This window comes from Mastigoproctus giganteus, chromosome 1 (genome assembly GCF_048544385.1).
Source record: "Mastigoproctus giganteus isolate SK-2022 chromosome 1, ASM4854438v1, whole genome shotgun sequence".
In the NCBI taxonomy this organism is placed as follows: domain Eukaryota; kingdom Metazoa; phylum Arthropoda; class Arachnida; order Uropygi; family Thelyphonidae; genus Mastigoproctus; species Mastigoproctus giganteus.
In genome coordinates, this window is record NC_143575.1 from 238505088 (window position 1) to 238528009 (window position 22922).

The 22922-nt window shown below is 34.0% G+C and overlaps 1 protein-coding gene across 1 annotated transcript in view; it reads right to left on the bottom strand.

The window, feature by feature from the left end:
• Positions 1 to 2444: 2444 nt before the first annotated feature.
• Positions 2445 to 22922, bottom strand: part of LOC150091675 (tartrate-resistant acid phosphatase type 5-like) — a 50464-nt gene continuing 29986 nt past the window's right edge. Inside the window, exons 3-6 of the mRNA XM_090385172.1 lie at positions 21597 to 21721; positions 15473 to 15676; positions 6252 to 6399; positions 2445 to 2738 (exon numbers count right to left, since the gene is read on the bottom strand). Coding sequence (XP_090241298.1) covers positions 2493 to 2738; positions 6252 to 6399; positions 15473 to 15676; positions 21597 to 21721 — 723 coding nt within the window. The 3' untranslated portion in view covers positions 2445 to 2492. The remainder of the gene's footprint in view (positions 2739 to 6251; positions 6400 to 15472; positions 15677 to 21596; positions 21722 to 22922) is intronic.

Consider the following 22922-nt stretch of genomic DNA (forward strand, 5'->3'; position numbering starts at 1 on the left):
TTCAGGATCTGAAATCCAAAAGAATTTCTTAAATTTTGGCCAAAACCAGTAACCAGGGGTAACAAAGGCAATCTTCTACGATTTTATTAAAAAAAAAAAAAAAAATATCCCTTCAAAACTGAAATATACAATGTACTCTTCAGCGCTCCCAACAAATAAAAAATGTACATAGAGTGCTGAAAAATTTAAGGAGACACATTGGTTCTCAGTGATGTATCTGGCAGCATTGAAATAAACAGCGATTAACAATTGCTATTTACACTGGTGTTCAAAGAAAATGCATCACCCCTTAAAATTGTAATTGTCGTCCGAATAACGTAAGTATACGGCAATATTTCTTACAGATTGCATCGGATAAGATTGACACGCGTAGGTTATGATGCAATATTGCATTAGCTGTTACTTTCAGCTATATAAGCACGTTCTGCAAGAGTTGCATTCATTCCTTGCTTGTGTCAGGACGGCAAGTTACGCGAGTTGCCGCCATGAAGAAAGAGTGCTATTGTTGCTTTACGTGAGGAAGGATGTTCTTCCTGTCATATTGCTCATAGAGTGTCTTGTAATCAGTCAACAGTGAGTAATTTCTTTCCAAACTCAACACATTAGTTCTGCTGATAGGAAAAAAGGAACCGGACCCAAATGAGTCTATGCCAAAAACAGGACCAGGTTTTGAAGTGCTTATGCCTTAAAAACCATAAAGCTTCTTCATCTGAGCTGAAAAGAGAATGGGAAGAACATACAGGAGTGGTAGCAAGTGCAGTAACAGTCAGAAGATGTTTCTTCAAAAATGGACTTTTAGCCCATTGTCCTAAGAAGTCCCTCCTCATACAAAAAATGAAAAAGGCCCAATTAATTTGGGGTAAGGAGCATGTCAAATGGACCCCCGAGCAGCGGAAGTCAGTTATTTTCTCGGATGAGAAGATATTCAACCTGCATGGCTCTGATGGGAGGCAAACGATTAGCCGTAGACGTGGTGAAAAATACCATCCAGACTGTATGGTGTCTACAGTGAAATTCCCTTTGGCCAAATGATATCTTGTATCGCGGAGTATGCCACCTGCAGTTTATAAAAGGTTCTGTAAATGCCAATGGATACCTGACTATATTGGAAGGAAAATTGCTGCAAACCATTAGAGACCACTTCAACTGCCAAATAACTGCATCTTTCAGAAAGACTCTGCTCCTTGTCATAGGGCAAAAACTGTAAGTAGGCACTTCTGTAGTTACTTTAGCTTCGTTTCTGCATTAGAGGTGCAACAATAATGTGTTTAAATTTGTTAGGTAAAAAAATGGTTGGAAGAACGGTCCATTACAACTCTTAGCTGGCCAGGAAACAGCTAGTTAGTTAGTTAGTTATTGGAAGTTTAATGGCGCATCAGCATCAAGGCTATCGTGCGCCAAGTCTAAGGTAATAAAATATAAATAACCAGGAAACAGCCCGAACCTGAATCCTATAGAGAACTGTTGGCATTGTGTAGAATCTGCAGTTGACAGAAAGAAACCAAAGGCCCTTTGTGAACTTCAGGAAGCCATAATTCGTGTTTGGAACCACGAACTATCAGTTGATTATCTTCAGAAATTTATCTTGTCAATGCCTCAATGGTGTGCTGCTGTCCTCAGGGCCAGAGACCATTTAACTAAATATTAGTTTGCACCTGGTGAACTTTTCATTTTGTTTTCCATTTGAAATGATAAACTGAAGCAAATTGAGGGCTTCTGATAACATTTCAGCCATAATTGTTGTGTTTACCAAAACTGTTGCATAAAGGTTGCAAATGCTCATTTTGGAATATTTTGAGAGCACCTGTCAAATATTACTTAGCTTTGCCTTAACTATTAATAAATATCTTTTGTTCATATTTCTATTTGTGATGCTAGTCATTAATGTAACATACCATCGCAAAAAAGGGTTAGAAATGTGAAAATCCTAGGTGATGCACTTTCTTTGAACACCAGTGTATTTCACAGCCATCTAGAAGGTGAATTTTGTACTAATTACTGTATTTTAATACAGTCTAGAAACTATTTGACATTTTCTAAACAGTACTTCCCATTAAGAAGTATAATTATCGTAATAGTTAATATCTACTATTGTCTCCTCAGAAGGTGGTCACGCAAAGAAAATAATGGCCCTCTTCACAGCACAATCATTTTGTCATTATCTACACATCAATCTTTTTCAGATTGATAAAACTTTTCTTTTTTTTTTTATTAATGTCGATGATGCTATGTTTAAAATAAGATTGCAAAACTAAATGAACACTTTCATATAAAAAACATTTAATATCAATATTTTAAACTACATTTTGCTGTACACTAGAAAAAATAGGTTGCAATTAAAAAAACAGATACTGTAAAGTTTATATAAAACAGAGTAAATATGTAAAGTTTATATCCAAAAATGCAATTTTCTATTTTCAAATTTCATATGAGACGAGGTCTAATTTAAGTATAAAACATGAGTGATGTTGCACGACAGACACTCATTTATTTCAAAGTCTTGGTCCAAATGAGTAGTTATATAAAATTTTTCCATTTGATTCAATAAACTGCATAGTTGCATTCTGTGGTGTTAATTTAATGTACATGAATCCTCCTAAACTGAGAAGTGCAGCCCAAGAAAATTTCAGAGATCCAGGTGGAATGGTATCAAGATGCTTTTTAGAAGTGTCAATGTAGTTTGTGCTTCCACTTACAAAATACTCCACAGGAAAGCTTGTATTCTTGGGACTAATGTGCTATATAAAAACAAATACAAAATATATATTTATTCTTTACAGGCAGGATAACATACCATACAGAATCAAATTCAGAATATATGCTACAAAATGAAAATTTTTTAGAGGAAAAATACATAGAATAGCAAACATATGGATCAATTAAGGCAAAAGTTACCTAATCTATAGCCAAGGTTGAGAAGGGGGGAAAAAAAAAGAATCAAAACTAACAAAAGGGTAAATAACATCCTTTATAAGTTGGTCACTCCCCCCTCCCCTGAGATCTATTGATACTGGAGATTTTGCACAGTTCCAAAAAAAACAAAACAAAAAAAAAAAAAAAAAAAAAGAATTTATACCCCACCTCAGAATTCATAAATTATTTTTAAAATATGATTATAACTTTATTATTGAAATCAATTACACAAGTCAACACATTTTAACTTTTTCTTGGAAAAATGCATAAAATAATGATGTTATCTAAATTTTTTTTTTAGGAGAAAATTATTCCCCTTCTCAGGTGAGCTTAAAATTGTCTTTGAAATAAATGTAAACCAATTTTATTTAAATAAAAAATAATAATAAAATAAAATACAGCTACAGCATGAGTAGATGCAACACAAATTCCCCTCACAAATAAATGTACGTATTGAATAAATGAATGTTACAACAAATAAATGTACGTATTGAATAGTGAATGTTACATTCAACACTGCTTGTTTTATTTCTTCTTTAAATAAAATTGGTTTCTGTTCATTTTAGAGATACACTGAAGAAAATTTTGGACTAAACTTTCCCACTGAAAAAAAACCAAAAAAAAAACCCAGCTGATTAGATAAGATTTAAATTTAGATATTATAAAATCTACACAGTAATACTTAGTTTTACTGTGCAGATTTTACATTTCAGCAAATATTTATGGTGAAATTCGAAAATTTCACCAGAAATATGACAAAAAAAGGTCCAGACAATAAATAGCCTAAACATAAACTAATAAATACCCTGTGCCTTTTAACTGAAACACTATACAGATTTCTGTAAGGAGGAACTGGAGGTGAGGAACTATGGATTCAGAATTGGACTTGAAATCTTCCCAGGGATAAATGTTTTTTTAAACTCCAGCAAGATTCCTCTCCACCAAAGATATCTAGCTGCCAAGCTTTGTAATATCGTTGTTGATACTCCAATACATCATACTGCAGACAGTATATGTCAAAAAAAAAAAAATAAATAAACACTCAGGGCATACTAAAAAGTTTTAGTGCAATACATTAGACATTGGTCTTATTGCTGCTGTGCATGCTCCTCCTCCCTTGCTATTGGCCTGTCACATACGACCTCTTGCAGGAAGGTAGAACTGATTATTTTGATTAAAAGGTGCCATAATCCCAAACTGGTATTTTTTGACATATGACGTATTGCAGTATTAACGATGATATGTGCTCTTAAGCTATTCTTCATATGAACATTGATTAGCAACCCTCATCAATCTGGTTGCCCTTTAACCCTTCCTAAGTCTATTTTTTTTTTGTGCAGCCTATCCAGAGAGAAAATACAATATTCTAAATGCCATCTCATCACTGCCTTCTTTATATATTATACAGAAGGTGGGTACCATTCTAATATCTACTTGTATAACAGACAGGACACTAAGTATTTTCTCAGCAATCTGCATATAATGCATGATAAATTTCAGATCTAAGTCAGATGTTGGAGGGTGTCATAACCCCCTAATTCTTTTTGTACTGAACCACTTTTAACTTCTTTCCATGGAATCATATCCTAAGGCAGGTTACACATCCTCTGGCAAAGAATGCAAAGAAAGTATTAATTCTTTACTTATGTTAATACTAGAAAAGGAATGAATCACATTGGTCCACTAGATATGAATGGTATAATGGTAGATGATCCTGTTCAGGTTGCTGACAAACTGAAGTTTTCCATCTACATTCACATGTGAAGAATTTTTTAGAGATGGGGATACCAGATATATATCAAACTCTATTGCACCTTTCATAATTACATTATGAAAGGTGCAAAAGAGGTAAGAACATCTTTAGCCATAATTATGAGAACATCCTTAGATTCAGAGGAAGCCCCTGCATCTTGAAGATGTGCAAATGTCTCCTCAATTCACAAAGATGGATCAAAGGGCACTATGATGCAACACAGAGGAACCAGCTGCAAAAATAAATTTCACATTACATACTTAGATTTCATCAAAGCCTTTGATACTGACCCACATAAAAGACTGGCATACAAATTGGAGCAGGATGGCATTAGAGACAAGTTACTGCAATGGATAAAGGGACGGTTTATTGGTAGAAGACAGATGGTGGTTATCAGTAGGCACCGCTCTCCTTGGACTAATTTATTATTGGAGTCCTCCAAGGGTTGACAAATGCAAGTTATGGTATGCAGCAGTAATCCCAGAATAACATACCAATTGTGTGGTAGCTCAAAACAGTAGAGCCCAAAGGAGCCCTGGAGATAATTGTGCAGTCAGACAGACTGCTAGGATAGCTCATTGGGTTTTGTTAATGATATACAGGAATTCTGGCAGAAGGGATAAGGAGGAAATTATTCTGCTATGTAAGGCAATGGTTAGGCCACATTGCAAAATGAGGTTTCCAGACTTTCATGCAGGTCTTGAAGCTTGATTATAGGAGTGATCAGTTGAACGAATAAGGGAAAAAAAAAAAAAAAAAGATTAACAAGATTACTGAGGAGAACAAAAATGGTACTCTTATCTAAAAAGATGATAGTTCTGCAAATTGCAGCTTCATCATCTGCAAGGAGATCTGAGTGAGATGTTTAGGCTTTGAATAGATTGAGTAAACTAAATACTGATAGCATCTGTACTGCTGCTCAGATAATGCACATAAAGCAACATAAATTTAAATTGAGGGAGAATTGTTGAACAATATGTGTGTGAAAAATTACTTTCAGCCAGAAGCCAGAGGGTAACTGATTGTTGGAACAAACTTCCATCTTGTGTTAAGGAAGTGGGTATTTTGAATAAATTTAAGGAAAAATTATTACAGAGAGGATGGACAGATGCATGATCTTGTGAGCACTAATACAGACATAGAATCAACTCTCCAAATATGCATGCTGAAATTGAGACTGTTAATTTGTGTTATTTCCATTCTTGTGTACAGACTAATGCATGCTCACTGATCTTTTAGAATGGTGCCTGTTATTAGCAACCAAAAACTAGGCTGTTTTTAATCTGGTTTCCTGATGTAACAGGAAACCAGATTAAAATGGGGTCAGACAAACGTTTTCATAAATGATGAAGATTTTGTTTTATTTTTATTTGTATTTTTGTTTGCTTCTTAGCTTACAGAGAATTCTCTCCGTGAAGGAATTATGTGAGAATAATTTTTTTTTGTAAAAATTTTCATACTGTAAATATTTTGTAATGAAGATTTTGTCAAAAATCTCCATTATAATTATAATAACTTTCTACTATATTACTAGAGAATAATACATTTTAAACTGTTTAGAAATTTACAACTAAATGGTACCAACCTGAAGATTGTGATCATGCCCACTTAGGTAAGCATTAACCCTGTATTTTTGTAATAACGGTAAGAGATGATCAACAAGGCATGCTGTACTTCCATGCTCTGCTATAGAATATACTGGAAAGTGTCCACACACAAACAAATAATTAGCCCTAAAAATAAATGCATAAAACAAAGTTTTTATAAAATGTGAGGTAGAATATTGCATTATTTTAGAATTTGAATTTTAATGGTAATAAATTTCACTAAGTATATATTATTAATGCAAGAAGACTTACATAGTTTCTTGAGATTCTAAATTATATTTGAGATCAAGGCTATTTGCACAGAGTACCTCTCAGACCTAAAATAATCTTACAAGGATTCAACAATCAACTCACATGACACTGATGTGTAATATGCTTATTTTTTTAGTTACAGAAGTTTAATGGGAAAATATTATAACATCTACACTGTGCTGCCACTTTATTAGGTATACCCCTGCTGTGTACACAAATGGTTTGTCCCACAACGTTGCAAGTCACATGACCACAGTTGGGGACATAAATGCAGAAGAACAGCCTTTCTAGTATCAGTTAAGCATACAAACTGTAGCAAGAATGGGGAAAAGGAGTGATCTAACGGACTTTGAATGTGGCATGATAGTAGGTGCAAGATGTGCTGGACAAAGCATCTCTGAAACGGCAGCCCTACTGAACTTTTCATGCACCACAGTTTCAAGAGTGTATCGAGAATGGTGCAACGAACAGAAAACATCCTCTCAACAGCACTCCTGTGGAAGAAAATGCTTGTTGATGAGAGAGGTCAGAGGAGGATGGCTAGAATTGTGCAAGCAAACAACGGGCCACAACGTCACACATCATATCAGAATATAACCTTGGTGCGCAGAACAAATATCGCAACAGACCACCAGTTGCACTTTGTCGTGAATGAGCTACAACAGCTGCCGGGCACATCATGTACCTTTGTTATCAATAAAGAAAAAGACAGTACGCCTCCTGTGGGAACAGCAACACCAGCACTGGACTACTGAGGATTGGAAAACAGTTGCTTGGTCTGATGAATCGAAGTTCCTGGTGCATCATGTTGATGGAAGGCTCAGAATTTGGTGAAAACAACGTGAATCCATGGACCCGTCATGTCTGACGACTACTGTGCAAGGTGGTGGGGGAAGTGTTATGGTGTGAGGAATGTTTTCTTGGCACATGTTGGGACCATTGATACCCATAGATTCACGTCTGAATGCCACATCATACTTAAACATCGCTGCTGACCAAGTGCATCCATTCATGTTAACAGTTTATCCTCAGTCAGATGGTTACTTCCTGCAGGACAATGCACCAGTGCACAAAGCCTGAACCACTATGGAATGGTTCCAGGAACATGACAATGACTTTTCTTTGCTGCAGTGGCCCGCTCAGTCCTCGGATTGCAATTCTATCGAACATCTTTGGGATGAGCTGGAAAGGGGTGTTTGCTGCAGGCCTACACCTCTAATAAATCTCAAGGAACTGCGTGATACACTCATGTTTGCATGGTACTCCATTCCTGCACTTTTTCAGCATCTTGTTCAATCCATGCCTAGATGAATTCAGGCTGTTTTTAAGGCTAAAGGAGGCTCAACACGCTACTAGGTAGGTGTACCAATAAAGTGGCAGCACAGTGTAAGTTTTTTTTAAATTAAATTATTGAAGAAAGTATGCACTTAGTCAAGGCTTAATAAAAACGGCACTCACCTCAATGATCCGTTATAGATACACGATTTGTGAAAGGGATATAGGAAAGTTTCTGATTAAAAATTAAATTCAAAAGTTAAGAATCGTAGATTAAAACTAGAAATTAAATAATTAAGCTCAGAGGAGGAAGCGGTGCACCACGTCATCCCCTAATTGTCAATTATAAAACTGAAAGTTATGATAAATTAAAATGGGAATAAGGCCTATAAGTCCTGAATGATGGACTTTCATTAAGATCATCTTCAGTTGGCACTAGAAAAGGTTGAACAGGGAATCGGCATAAACTTTAAATATCCGAAATGATCTGCTGAATATGTGGTATTTTAATGCATGCGAGATTCCATATAGGGGAAAAGGAAACCGGAAGTTTAGTGTTTAGGACGTCGAGTTTAGTATTAAGATGGCACCATTCTTTTACGAGGATTTAGAGCAGGGGTCACCAAACTTCTTTGACTGTTGACCCCTTCAAGAGTTTGACTTTTTATCGACACCCTCTATTTTACTATTACATAATTATAATAGGACAAGAAAAAAAGATGCTTATGTGAGTTTTTAGATTGTTTATTTTATAATTACAGTGTTTATTGTATATATAATATAGTATATATTATTATATTGGCTTAACGTCAAAGGGATACGTTTTTGTTTTTGACGTCCTTCTTAACATTACATATTTGATAGGAGGGATATATAAAATATAAAATTTAATTTAGATAACAAAATAACAATAATACAATCTTCCTTATATATATGAAAAGAAGCCTTTTATTAACTTAGTATACAATTTACTAACGTTGTCAATGAAGGGTGTGCTTCGTGACTCTTGACAAGATTAGCAATGTTGGGTTCAAAATTAGTAAGTTTCAGCCTTAAATCGCCACAGAATTCTATATCAAGCTTATTTCTTTGTTTCGTTAAAATGGAATTAACATGGCTGAAACCAGCTTCAACCATGTACACGCTTGGAAATGCAAGCAAAAAGGGGAGTACCACTTTGGAAAGTTTTGGATATTTTTCTACATTTATATTCATACAAAAGTAACAAAGTCCTATTTTTAAAAAGCATCTTAGCTTCAAGATCAACTGACAATTCAATAAGTTCATCTTGTAAGTTACATTCGATATTTTCAATATCTGCAGAAAATGGCGTAATAATCTAATCTGGAATGTGCATGTGTTCAAAATCTGCAAAGCGCAATTTAAAATCATCACTCAAATTTTGAAGATGTTTTGTGTATATTTCTAAGTCTTCATCTTTTACTTCCAACTGCAGTAGATTTGAAAAGTACTGAAAATCTTTTCGTAACAATGATGATTTAAATAAGGCTAATTTAGCTTGGAAGCCTAAAAGAATCATCCGAGCTTGAATAATCGTGACATCTTTACCTTGTAGACGGGTCTGTACGTCATTAAATGTTGAAAATAAGTCCACAAAGTAGAAAATATGGTTCTTATTTCTCTTCATTTCATCGCTCAAAAACAAATTAACATCTGTTTAAAATAATTAGCATGATTTAAGAGGATGAGCTCTAATTTGATTAAAAGAATTAATACACACTCTTAGAGTATCATGCAGTTCGCCACTGAGAGTTTTTGCCACCAAATGGTTTCAGTGCAACACACAGTGAATAGTACATACACTTTGAACTTTTTCTTTCAAAAAGGCAGCGAAACCTTGATAACGGCTCACCATTGGAGGTGCGCCATCTGTGGCTACTGCTGTTATATTAGTAAATGGAATATCATACTTATTTAAATATTCCTCCAATCGCTGAAAAAACCCCGTTCTATCACTTTCAAGATATTTTGCAAATAAAAATTTGTCAATAATTTGATGTTTGGTTTCACTATAATATCTTACATAAGCCATAAGAATAGAAAAATTATCGAATGTAGATTCATCAAGTTGAATGGAGAACTTACTATTTTTGAGTTCTGATACTATAGTATTTTCTACATCTTCAGCCATTTCACCAATACGCCTTTTCACGGTATTTGCACTCAATGGTAAGCATTTTAAAACAGAGCCAGAATCTTTTTTCATTATGGTTTCAATTACTTCTTTGATTATGGGTATAACAATGTCCTCTGCAATTGTATATGGTTTTCCTTTTTTTGCTATATTAAAAGAAGTATTGTAGGAGGCTGTTAATCCTTGTTTATTGTCAGCTTCGGCAGGTGCTTTCATAAATGATTTTATAGTTGGTCGATGTGTCTATTTCTCTTTCAGTTCTTTAAAAAAGTCAAGATCTTTATTTTTCTTATCAGGATGGTCTTTGAAGATGATCTTTCAATTTTGCTGGTTTCGTTGCATCGTTTCGTTTGTTAATGAAGCAATAAACCCAAGTTTCAAATATTGTCTGCATTTCTTTTTAGAATCTGAAGCTGCCATTGTGGTTACCGGGGTTGTAACAAAATAAGTAAAATTGAAGTCAAGTAAGCAAAAGTAATAAGTCTAAATAACATACCTACTCACTATGTATAAGTTAAGTACAAATGCATCATTAATACACAGCCAATTCTAAATTAGCAAAATATTTGCAAAGGCAGCATTCATTTTAAGTTACATCTCATATTGTGAATACCTTCACAAGAGTTGCCATGGTATTGCACTACTTCGAATAAGTAATGCTTCACCCAAAGGAGAAGACTAATGTTACTTATTCTCAGTGGATACCACCACCCAGATGGCACCGTTTCAGGGCTATTTGGCCCTTCTTCAGTGGGTGGGTAGGTACCCCAGTGATGCAATGATGGCAAAACAGTTATGAAGTATAACTCCACAATATGAGAGATGATGGTGTATGATGTATGACATGTATGTATGTATGACATCATACACCATCAGGCATCTCTCATATTGTGGAGTTATACTTCATAACTGTTTTGCCATCATTGCATCACTGGGGTACCTACCCACCCACTGAAGAAGGGCCAAATAGCCCTGAAACGGCAGGCACGAGGGGGAGCCTGATGATGTTCAGAGTTTCCAAGAATAGGTAACAACAGTCCTTCACTGGGGAAGTGCTGCCTATTCGAGGAGTTTATGAGTTGAAGGAGTTACTGTCCCTTTCATACGCTGTTTCTTTTCCTCTTCCACTCCTACTATTACTTTCCCTCTACCTTTTTGCTTTTCTAAGTCTGATAGGTGAAACGGTGCCATCTGGGTAGTGGTATCCACTGAGAATAAGTAACATTAGTCTTCTCCTTTGGGTGAAGCGTTACTTATTCAAAGTAGTGCAATACCATGGAAACTCGTTGTGAAGGTATTCACAATATGAGATGTAACTTAAAATGATGCTGCCTTTGCAAATATTTTGCTAATTTAGAATTGGCTGTGTATTAATGATGCATTTGCACTTAACTTATACTTTCCCGCAGCCTGACGCATTAGCCCTAAACACATTATATACCTACTCACGTATTTCTATAGGATAGATAAATCTACCAGCCCTGCTCAATTCTTCAACATAGAGAAGTTTAGTTCGTAAATGAATAACGATTGAATTATAATATGTATGTTGATGAATTTTAGAACATTAATGCTCACTTGTATGTCGATGTGCAAAAATGAGACTGGGATCGAATATGTGTAAGTATAAGTAAATAAGCTTGTTTGTTTGTTTGTTTGTTATTTGCATTTTAGGAGCATTAGCAACTAAGGCCATATTGCTCCATGATATGCGGTGGTCATTCCCTGACCTTCCCGCATCCTCCGTATTTGGTGGTGACGGGCTCGAACCCCGGTCTAATCAAGAAGCGTGTGCTACGCACTGCTGCTCCTTCCCACCTGGCTACGGAGGCGCCAGTAAATAAGCAATCACGTACGTGTTGCAATCTCGTTCCCACCACGCTGGCCGGGCGGGAACCACCGACATCCGTTTATTGGTAAATACCTCATTTTGGCCTACTTGATTGGCCTCCGTAATTATTTTCATGACCTTGCTCCATCTTATAGGTCCTATTCATGTCACTGTTCCCACAATTCACTCTTAATTGCATTGTCATTCAGGATGGAGGTAATCCAAGTTAACCGAATTAAATAGTACCCGCACAATGATGTCTTATATTTTTATATCGGCCCCTAACAAAGTTATATCGACCACTTTGGCAACAACTGGTTTAGAGTGTATAGCTTGAATTTAATTTAATAATGGTAATTGCAGCCTTGACTGAGGGGTTAGGATTGTAAGTATACACATGCTGAGAGAGCTCTCTATTTCCTTGATGTGTCCCAAAACTATTAATGTGATAGTATGCACATGTAACATGCATTGAAATCAGACTGGCATTTGATTAAATAAACTATATTATTAATGTCTTTTGTGTCATATATGTGGGTTTCTTTGTATCTGTTAAAGGGGGTTCCTAATTTGTTATAAGTGGAGAAAATTAAGGAAATACCTGTGTTATCGAAAACTTGACATAGATGTCTGGTGATCTGACAATGGTAAGGAAGAATAACATGAGTATTTGAAATATTAGGCTTTTTTTATAATGCGATTGTTAGAGTTATGAAATTTGTCCTTGACTGCTAAATAGTTTATTGAATTAATTTGCTGGGATATTTCCTGGTTGTAAATTTTTCTGCGAGATATTTTAGCTCAAAAGCCAAATCATCTTGTGAATAGCAGTATTTTAAGGCATTAAAGGCCTGATTATAAAGAACGGATTTTTTTTTATACTAAGGGGGGGGATGCGAATGAAAGTGTAGGTAGTTGCCTGTGTTTGTTTTTTACCTGTAGTCTATTGCCCAACTTATATATGGTTAAGTTGAGGAAATTAATTGTGTTATTTGTTTCCAATTCCAAGGTATATCTTAATCTGGGGTGTATAGAATTAAACTTGGTAAGGAGATTGTTGATGGTGATTTTGTCTCCAATTATTTGAACATCATCGGCATAACGAATATAAAGTTTAATACCTGCTGGGAATGGTTGGAGAGTTTGATGTTCTACAGTGGCCAGATATATTTCCGATAGGGGGCTGATATTCCGAGACACATGGGGAGTCTGAATATTTGTTCATACATCTGATCTTGGAAATGTCTAATTTTTATTAATACAGTAACGAGTTCTAAAATGCTGTCAGTGTTAAGTGATGTATGGAAGATGAAGTAAGGCTTGTAAGGTATATTTGGTTTTTTTTTTTTTTAGGAGCATTAGCAACTAAGGCCATATTGCTCCGGTCATATACGGTGGTCATTCCCTGACCTTTCCACATCCTCCGTATTTGGTGGGCATGGGCTCGAACTCCGGTCTAATCAAGAAGCATGTACTATGCACTGCTGCTCCTGCCCAACTGGCTACGGAGGCACCTTTGTAAGGTATAATCAAGGTCAACATTATTATATAAGGACACCATATCGAAGGAAGCTAATAAATCATTATTGGAGATCGTAATGGGGTTTATATATATTCAAAAAAGCGTGACGTGTATTATAAACCCAAAATTTAGAAAGCTTCATAAGAGGGGAGATAATCTTTACCAGAAATGAAGATAAATTTGCGAAAGTAGATTTGCTGTAGGAAATAATCAGACATAAAGGGGGGGCAGGTTTATGGAGTTTGATGATGCCAAACATGTGGGGTAAAATGTTATTACGGATGCCAATTTGTTGTAAGGTATGTAAGTTTATTTCATGGTTAGCTCTTAGCTTCCTAAGTAGGGTATCTAATTTATTTTTTAAATTTGAACTAGTATAATTATTATCAGTTTTATAGGTTTGGGTGTCGGAGAGGATTTGTTGTATTTTATGTACATAAACCTTTTATCTAGAATAGCAAGTGTCGTCTTTTTAGATAACGATGCTAGGGTTATTTTTTAACTTACATATATTAATTTGTTATTGTTTAGTTATATTGGACCATGATGTAAGGCAGGAGTTTATGATAGCATTGGTTTCATGAAAATACGATTTTTATCTGGGTGGTTCCCAAGTGTGGTCTGTAGTTCTATAATGCAATCTTTAATAGGGTATTGGTTACTTTTTACCGCGAAATTAAAACCATATTCGAGTCCAGAAAGTTCAATGGGGGAAAACTCCTGGGATGAAATGTTAATGACAGAAGGTGAACACGGTTTGTGGTGAATTTGTGAGAGAGCATATCCCATTACCTGGAATGCTTCTGGTTAACAAGGTGAATTGTAGCATTGATGTGCATGTTGTTTAAATCGAGTTTTTCCACACTGAACGTTCTGGAGGTGAAACCAGTTGATTGGTTTCAACTTTGGGTTACAGAATAATTCTTTACGGTTGATTTGATAACATTTGACATTATTATGAGTCTTAATTACAATATATACAGGCACTCCCCGGCTTATGCAATACTCAACTTACATAAATTCGACTTTATGCAACTTTTTTTCCGGCTGGCGCAAACTAAAAAAAATCATGGAAACGTATTTTGCATCCTGTAGGAAAAAATGGAGGTATTATGAAAATATCGTAATGTGAATAATACATTGTTTTTTTTGGTAATTCGTTCCAACACATTGAAAGTTGTAATTTTCACCATATAACTAAGCTATTTACCTCTCTAAAAGGTCATTTTTATAATGGAAATTGTAATAGTTTTATATAAATTTATGTCAAATTAGCACAACACAAAAAACAAAAAAGTTAAAAATTACTTTTAAAAATTTTACCATTACCCGACATTACACTTCCTATTCTATAAATTACCCTGAAAGCTATCTTCACAAAGTCCAGAGTTAAAATTTAAGGAAAATACAAGTTTTTAATGAAAACTTGTATTTTCCTTAAAAAAAATTTTCATTAAAAAAAACAGATAAATAAATTTAAAAAAAAAAAAAAAAATGCATTGTTCAACATTAATTAAATTGAAAATACCATTAATGTAAAAGAAATAACCACAGACACAAATTTAAAGAATGATAATTTTTAAACTTAGATTATTTTTATTTTGAATATTGCATTTATTAGGAAATAAAAAGGTAAAGTGCAGCCATTATCAACCCACTGCAGGATGGAAGCCTCCTCAACAATTCATGCTGAGGGAAATAGACCATAATCTGCCACGCTGGTCCAGTGCGGGTTGGCAGATCGACCGTATTCAGCAGTCAGGGACTTGAACCCCGGTCTACTCAAAGAGCGTGTGCTAGTGCACTCCCGCTCCTGACCACTCGGCTACATATGGTTCAATTGCATAAATCAGTATGTTTAGTCCAGTTAGGTAAACTGGATTGAAATATTAATTTATGCAATTCAAGTGATAATGCTATGCACATGAAGAATTAAAGATATGGATGAAAAACCAGTGTTCAAAGTGGGAGGATCCAATTCTTGACCAAAACTAACTCAGAAAATACCATGTCTTGATGGGATTTGAATTATTGAATCCTCTCCATACAGTGAGGAAGGTTAGAAGTTATAACCATTATAAAGTGTAAATGATAACTGGATTGCATAATTAAATCTAAACTGAAAATTATTACACTACTTCAATAAAAACAAATATCACCATACTTGGACGATTTCAGGTTTCTTTCAATCCATAATAATTGTTTCTTGGCCACAGATGGATTACGAAGATATTGCAGTGGTTGACCATCTTGTTCTTTAGGATCAGTGTTACCACAGAGCAAAACAGTGTCAATCATCAATATATCAACTGTAGCCTTTGAAGATGGAATAATAAATGTCTTCTTGTAATAATAATTTGGAAAGTGCCTGAAACAAAACAAAAAAAAAAAAAAAAAAAACACAAGTTAATTTAAAAAAAGGCAAATTAATTACATACAATGAATTTTTTATTTTATGTATTTTTCTGAAAACTGCTGTTTTTCAGGAGGGGGAAGAGGAGAGTTACTAGATGAAAAAAAATGCATTGCAGCATAAGAAATATAAATAATAAAAAGTAGGATAAATTAAGTAAATTCTAATTAATAGAACCCTATTTTGAATTTCACAAAAAGTTAAAAATACATTAAAAAAAATAGTGGCAGACAGATGCTATGCAAAACATTCCATTTAGGGATAGTATGACAATGGGCATTAAACATATAAAACAGGAAATGGCACAAAAGTGCTTTAAAATTACTCTTCTGTTGTCCTGTAGTCATTTGTCACATCTCAGAGAGAGAAAAAGAGCTCTTTCTGAAATGTTTGTTATTTGGTTTTTAGGAGCATTAGCAACTAAGGCTATATTGCTACGGAAATATGCGGTGGTCATTCCCTTGACCTTTCCACATCCTCCATATTTGGTGGTGCCTTTCTGAAATTCCTAGAAAAAAAATGAGGCTAGGATTTGCCTGCAGTTATCCTGCCTCCCACCTCTGTGCTCCATACATTTTTAGTTCAATCCTTTTCAGTTTCATCAATTCTTCCCCTGAGTGCCTGGTTTCATCTATTAAACTACCAAATTTTTCTATTTCAATTTCAGTTTCCCTCTCTTACAAAAAAGCATTTCCTAGTGGCTTCTCAAAACTGTCAGAGTTGCTGTCATTGGAAAGCTTAGTACATGATAGAATTATTTCAATAATTAAAAATGACACATACTACTGCATAAAGTAAAAATATTTGCATGAATATTTTTATGAATTCAAGGTCATCAGTAGAATTATTTTGTTAATATTTTAATATTAAAGAAATAAATTTATAAAATATTTCTAAATTATAAGACCAGCTTATGTCAAAAATCTAAATTTTAAAAATGAAAAAACTTGGATAAAATAAAGTATTTTTAATATAATAAAATAAGAAATTGGAGTTATACCCTCAGAATTGGGTTACTTATTCTGCATTGAATCTGCAAAGTGGAAACGATTATGTTTACTAGTGGAAATTATTATATTTTACTTTTTTTGTAACCAAAAGAGTAAAACAATCATTTCCATTATTAAAAAAAAATAAATAAATAAAATAGTCTGTTATGCAGTAAAATCTTGTTAATACAAACTTGTTTTATACAAAGCATGCGTTTATATGAAGCACATACCATTTCCCTATGAAAGGATAGGTTTTTTTAAGTAAATATATTCATTTATTGCAAAATTCAGTTAATATGTACTAAAAAGTTCGTTTTCACCCTATGAGAAATAAATATTGTTATTTTGATACAAATATTGTCCAATTATTGCCTGTTATTTTGATTTAATACAAATATTGTCCAATTATTGCCTCTGGCCACCTGGTTTCCTGCTTTCTGAAGGATGGCACTGACTTGTTAGAATTTAATTTTGTGTAAACAAAACCAGTTTATGGTAGCTACAACATAAGTGCACTCTGAGAAACATCATTGTGATGGATGAGCTGTTAAATTAACAAAAGAATAAATCAGTTTTTCTAAGTTTTTTTACACATGCACTCCCTCGCTCTCCACGGGATTAAGGTCAGTTGTAATTGTTATGCCAATTCAAAAAGTCTTTTGCTACAGTACAGTATAATCTATTTTTTGTGCCATTTTATCTAAGCTGATGTCTTTTTTGGAATTTGTGTCTTTAAATTAATTTAAAGCTTGTTTGTATTAAATCTCATCTAGCATGTTAGGGGGACAAAATATAAACAGACAGAATTAAGCCTGGAAATTAAACTGAAAAGTATACAAGAGCCTGATAGGATGGAACAAAGAAAAACAGACACTGCACAGGAATACTACATCCAATAAATTGGATTTTTTCTTTAAATCAGATAATTTTTTACTTTATTTACAATACTGAAAAGTATTGTAGATAAAGTAGGTACAACACTGGAGCAGCGATAAAAAACAGGAAACTAATTCATGGTGCAAAACATGAGGAGCTTGAAACAAAAAAGTTTTTCAGTGGTACAAACAAATGCATGCATCTAATTTGCCAATATCAGGGTCCAATTTTGCAAGAAAAGGCAAATTATCTAGCTCAGCAACATGGAATTTGAATGCAGCAGTTCATGGAATTTTAAATGCAGCAGTGGCTGGCTCCAAAGATTTAAAGACAGGAATAACTTGGTTTCACAAAATGTTTGTGAAAAATATGAGGCAAAGGATGTTTTTAATCTTGATGAGACAGGTTTATTTTATAATTTGCTGCCAAACAAAACAATTGCTGTTCGAGGAGAGTTTTGTCATGGTGGAAAATTAAGTAAACAAACTCACTTTTCTGTTATGCTACAATTCAGACGGCAGTACAAAACTATGCCCACTTGTGATTGGTAAGTTTTCCAAGCCAAGGTGTATTTTAAAGAAGTTGACCAACTCCCCTGTAATTATGAGGCCAACTGAAGTGTTTGGCTTACGGTCAAAATTTTTCAGTCTTGATTATCTACACTGGACAGAAGAAAGGAACATTTTGATGATTCTAGATGGTTGTACATACAGCACATTCTGCCAAGACACTTAAGTTGACAAACATACGGCTGTTGTTTTTTACCTCCCAATACCACCAGTTTTATTCAGTTACTGGATCAATGCAATTGATCTGCAACATAGGAGGGAGCAATTTGCAGCAAAACTGGAATGTCTTGGATGCTATCCGTAATCTTGTTATTGCTTGGGCCAGTATTGCATCAAGTGTAATAATCAACTGCTTCAGAAAGAGTGTCTTTGGAGAAATTATTATCAAAAAACATGGTCCAACAGATGAATGTGATGGCAACATTGAGGAATGGAGGAATCTAAAGGAGCATGTGGATTTTTATTCAAAGGTACTAGCTGTACCAAAAAATCACCATCTTTGTCCATATTAAATGCAAGAAATTGGCAAATTTGAAGAGTTTTTGAAGGTGGATGATGAAGTTGTTACACAGCAATGACAACACCAGACTGCTGAGCACCAAGCAAAACAATGATGTTTTTGTTACAGTTGACAGTGAAAAAGCATACAGGCACAGTCATCTAAAAAAATGCCCAAAATGCATTGAGCATAATAGAGAATGTGTTAGCCTGCAGGAACATTGATAAAGAAACTACTGCATTTGATAATGCCTGTGTTATAGTTAAAAATGCATATAGGACAAAAACTGTGCAAACAACATTTGATTCTTTCTTTAAATTAGATAATTTATTAAAAAGTTAATGGTTTGTATGTCTCCTTTTATATTAAGATTGTAATTTTTTTTACTGTGATACTAAAATATTGTATACATCAAAATATATACTACATAATATTTTCATTTCTGTTAATTGCTTTTCTCTTATCTACAAATCTTACAAACAAAATCAAATCTTTAAAAAATGTGCTATTTTTATTACTGTATTGTTAGACAAGCCTTTTGTTTTATTATTTTTTATTAATTTAAATAAATTTATTTTTAATTTATTTTTGATATTATTATTTTTAGACATATACAGTCATAAGTAAAAAAAATAAAATAAAACTGACACTTTTGGAGGCCTCGTTACTACAAAACTTGAAAGTTTAGGTCCCTTGAACTTTGTATTAATGAGATTCGACTGTAATTTATGTTGTACCATGATCAGCAAAACTTTATTATTATTGTTAACAGTATCCTTATCATTTTCATCTCTTCATTCTGTTTACTTCATATTTTTTGTATTTTTTATTATTATTATTTTTTTTTCATAGTCCATGAAAATTCCCTCCACCCCAATTTTTCTGTTCCATGTGCTAGCTGTACCAAAAAATCACCATCTTTGTTCATATTAAACGCAAGAAATATATATATATATATATATTTTGTCTATCACAGATTTTGGTGCTCTCAGCATTCATTTAACATGTATGCAAGATGAACGTGTCTGGAACCAACAAGACAATCTGTACCTAAAGGGGAGAGAGTCGATGCTGCATTCTATGTACAGGTGTTTCAAAGACAACTGAAGTGAAAATTGCCCTCAAAGGAGAGAGATTTTGGGACGTTGAGGGCATAAAGAAAAACACAAAACTGCTAAACTGAACATCTCTTTGGACAGCTTCGCTGACTCTTTTCAGAAACTTTTAGAATGGTGTAATTAGTGCATTCAATCAGGTGGTAATTACTTTGAATAAAAATAAAACCATTTTTGAGCTACTTTACTTTGTGTTCTTTTTATTGCACCAGTCTGGGAACATGGCACACAGCTTATGTTTGTTTTCTTTTCCTTTATTACCAATGGAGTATTTGTGTCAGTAAAAGGTTTTTGTAAGTTTTGATCTGATAAGATTCTGAATTTCTTAAACAAATTAATCCAGGTTCTTATGTCCCATAAAAACTCTTTCACACGAAGTTATGCTAAGTAAAAACAGGATTTATGATCGTCAGTTTAGAATTATCTAACTGTCTTAATTCATGTGAATTTTTTTTCTAGTGGTTACTGACTCGTGTTTTTTTTTTTTTTTTTGAAGGTTTGTGTTGTAAAGGTTAATTTCTTGTACCAGTTAATAGTACCAGTTTAAAACTTTACATTAAAGAAAATTCTCTCTTCCAAATGCCCATATAATCCACCACACGGGTGGATTCGAGGATAACTACGCACTTAGTACTCCCCTACTGCAGATGTATCTTGAAAGTTCTCTATTTTCTTAAGTATTCTGTAAAGTTTCTGTAAAATATTTATACAAATATTATCATATTTGAAGAGTGAATTATTATTCAGATTGTGTTATATCACACAAAGTGTTATGAATACTCCAAAAGAAAACACTCACGTTTTTGTGAAAGGCCTGTGGTACTGTGTTTCTTAGTTTAATGTATGGTGTAGTATTTATGCCGGCATTCTCTTTCTGCATGTTAAAAAGAATGCACAAAATGAAAATATTTTGCACAGGATACAGTTAAAAGAAATCATTTCTGAAATTACAAAAATTATGAATTTTGGAAGTTTAATCTCTCTCTCTCCCTCTCTCTTATTATTATTATTTATTTATTTATTTTTTTATCATTTTCCAGTGGCATAGTCCTGAGTTTATAAGATAATGAATCTGAATTTTTTGTGAACGTCAGTTTGTATACCTTTCGCCTTCCTCCAGATGGCCAGTGATGTAATTAATTCCTTTCACTACTGATTTTCCCATTTTATTCTATTTAATTTTTTATATAATTTTTTTGGCAAAATCAGAAAGTGTCATACCATAACCAACAATGGCAATTTCATTTTGTTCTTAGCATTCACTGATCCCAGTGACTCACTGTTGCACCCACTTAACAAACAAATCATTTCATGTTAATTCTACTCAGTGGAGTTTTGTTCTCCTTTTCTACAATATTTTATCAATTTACAAATACATGTCAAGAAATTTAGCTGAAAATAAATATAAATTGCCACTACATGCTATGATAATACATGATAATATCATTATCAATATAATATCACATGATATAATGCCATGATAATACATGCCATGCATTTATTTGAAACTTTTTAAATTATGAAATTATTTCTTTAATTCCTGAATGTAGGATTATAAAAAAATGGATGTGTTTATAGTCATCTACAAAGAAAATAATAACAATAAAATGAATACAATTAAGACAAATTCACAGACTATAGTAACTTTTGGTTTAAAAATTTATAAAAGAAATAAATAAAATAGTATGATAATTCCAACCTAGAGCAATTACAATTATGTTTAATTAGCTCAAGCATTCTAACACCTTGATTTCTTTTTCCTTGTTTAATATTATTGGACATCTTATATAAGGACAAATATATCTGAATAGATATTTCACTCACCACCTATTTGAATACTTCGTATATTCAATTTGTGCTGAAGCATTTCCATAATGGTCATGATTACCGGCTACAACAAACCATGGAATCTGAAGAGATTTTGCTACAAAAACATCTTCATATGTTTCCTATGGAGAAAAAGTCATTTCATCACTATCTATTAGAAACGGCTATACAAGGTGAATCACACAAAGTGTTGTCAATGTTAGTTTTAATCAAGTCAAAAATTCAAGAATATGAACTTGTTCTGCATCAGCAAAAAAAGAAAAAGAAAAAAAAAAAGCTGCTCCCTCAAATAATTTTCCCCAACACTAAAAGAATCTCCAATTTGTCCTTGAATCCTGTTGGCCTTTCTACGAGGGGTGATCATTGAATTCACTGGCTGGTGCAAGATCTTATTTTAATTGTCATCATTTGAATCTTCTGTGGATTTCTCTTTCTCGAAATACTCTCCCCTGAACTTTACACACTTTCGCCATGATCGTAGCCATGCATTAAATGCTTCTTGCAAGCCATTTTTCGAAAGACTGTGAAATGCCTCCATTGTGGCTCTGTAAGCATCATTGTATCAGAAGCAAAACACATGCCTTTCAGAGCTTTCTTCAGATGTGGAAACAGAAAGAAATCACACAGGGCAAAGTCCGGTGAAGAAGGGGAATGTGGCAGAACCTTGGCAACTATGGGTGGTCACTGCCTTCACAATATTATTATTATTAGCTATATAGTGCAAGGAAGCCTGAGGCTTATGCTGCACCAGCCAAAAAAAATTCCCCAGTTACCCTTAGAGAGAGAGAGAGAGAGAGAGAGAGAGAGAGAGAGAGAGAGAGAGAGAGAGAGAGAATCACCAAGAAGAGAAGAATGATGATATCCAGCTCAGGACCCTGGGTGTGCCAAACCCATACTCATCAGATGTGAGCATATTAGCCGTATTGGACTTGGTTTGCAATGTCAGGGGACTGGCATTGCAAATACTTCGAAGGTTTCCTAAAAGCTTGCCACAGAAGTTAAGTTGAAGGTTTTTGTTTTTAAGTTGTCGTGATAGAGAAACTACCTCACATCGGAATATGGCCGTCCTACCAAGACACTCATTACCATACACTTCCTTCAGCTCTGTCTCCGATGCATTTAAGTCCCTGCATTTAATTTCAGCACTTGGCAATAAATCATATATACTATCCTGGGAGGAAACTTATTCCAGTGATAAACACGTTTCCCCAAAGGTGAACTCACCGAGATCTAATCTCCTGTTGTGTCCCAAATTTTTATATTAATACTATAAAATTTTATATTCATATTGTGTAGCGAGAGTGCAATAGCACATGATCTTTG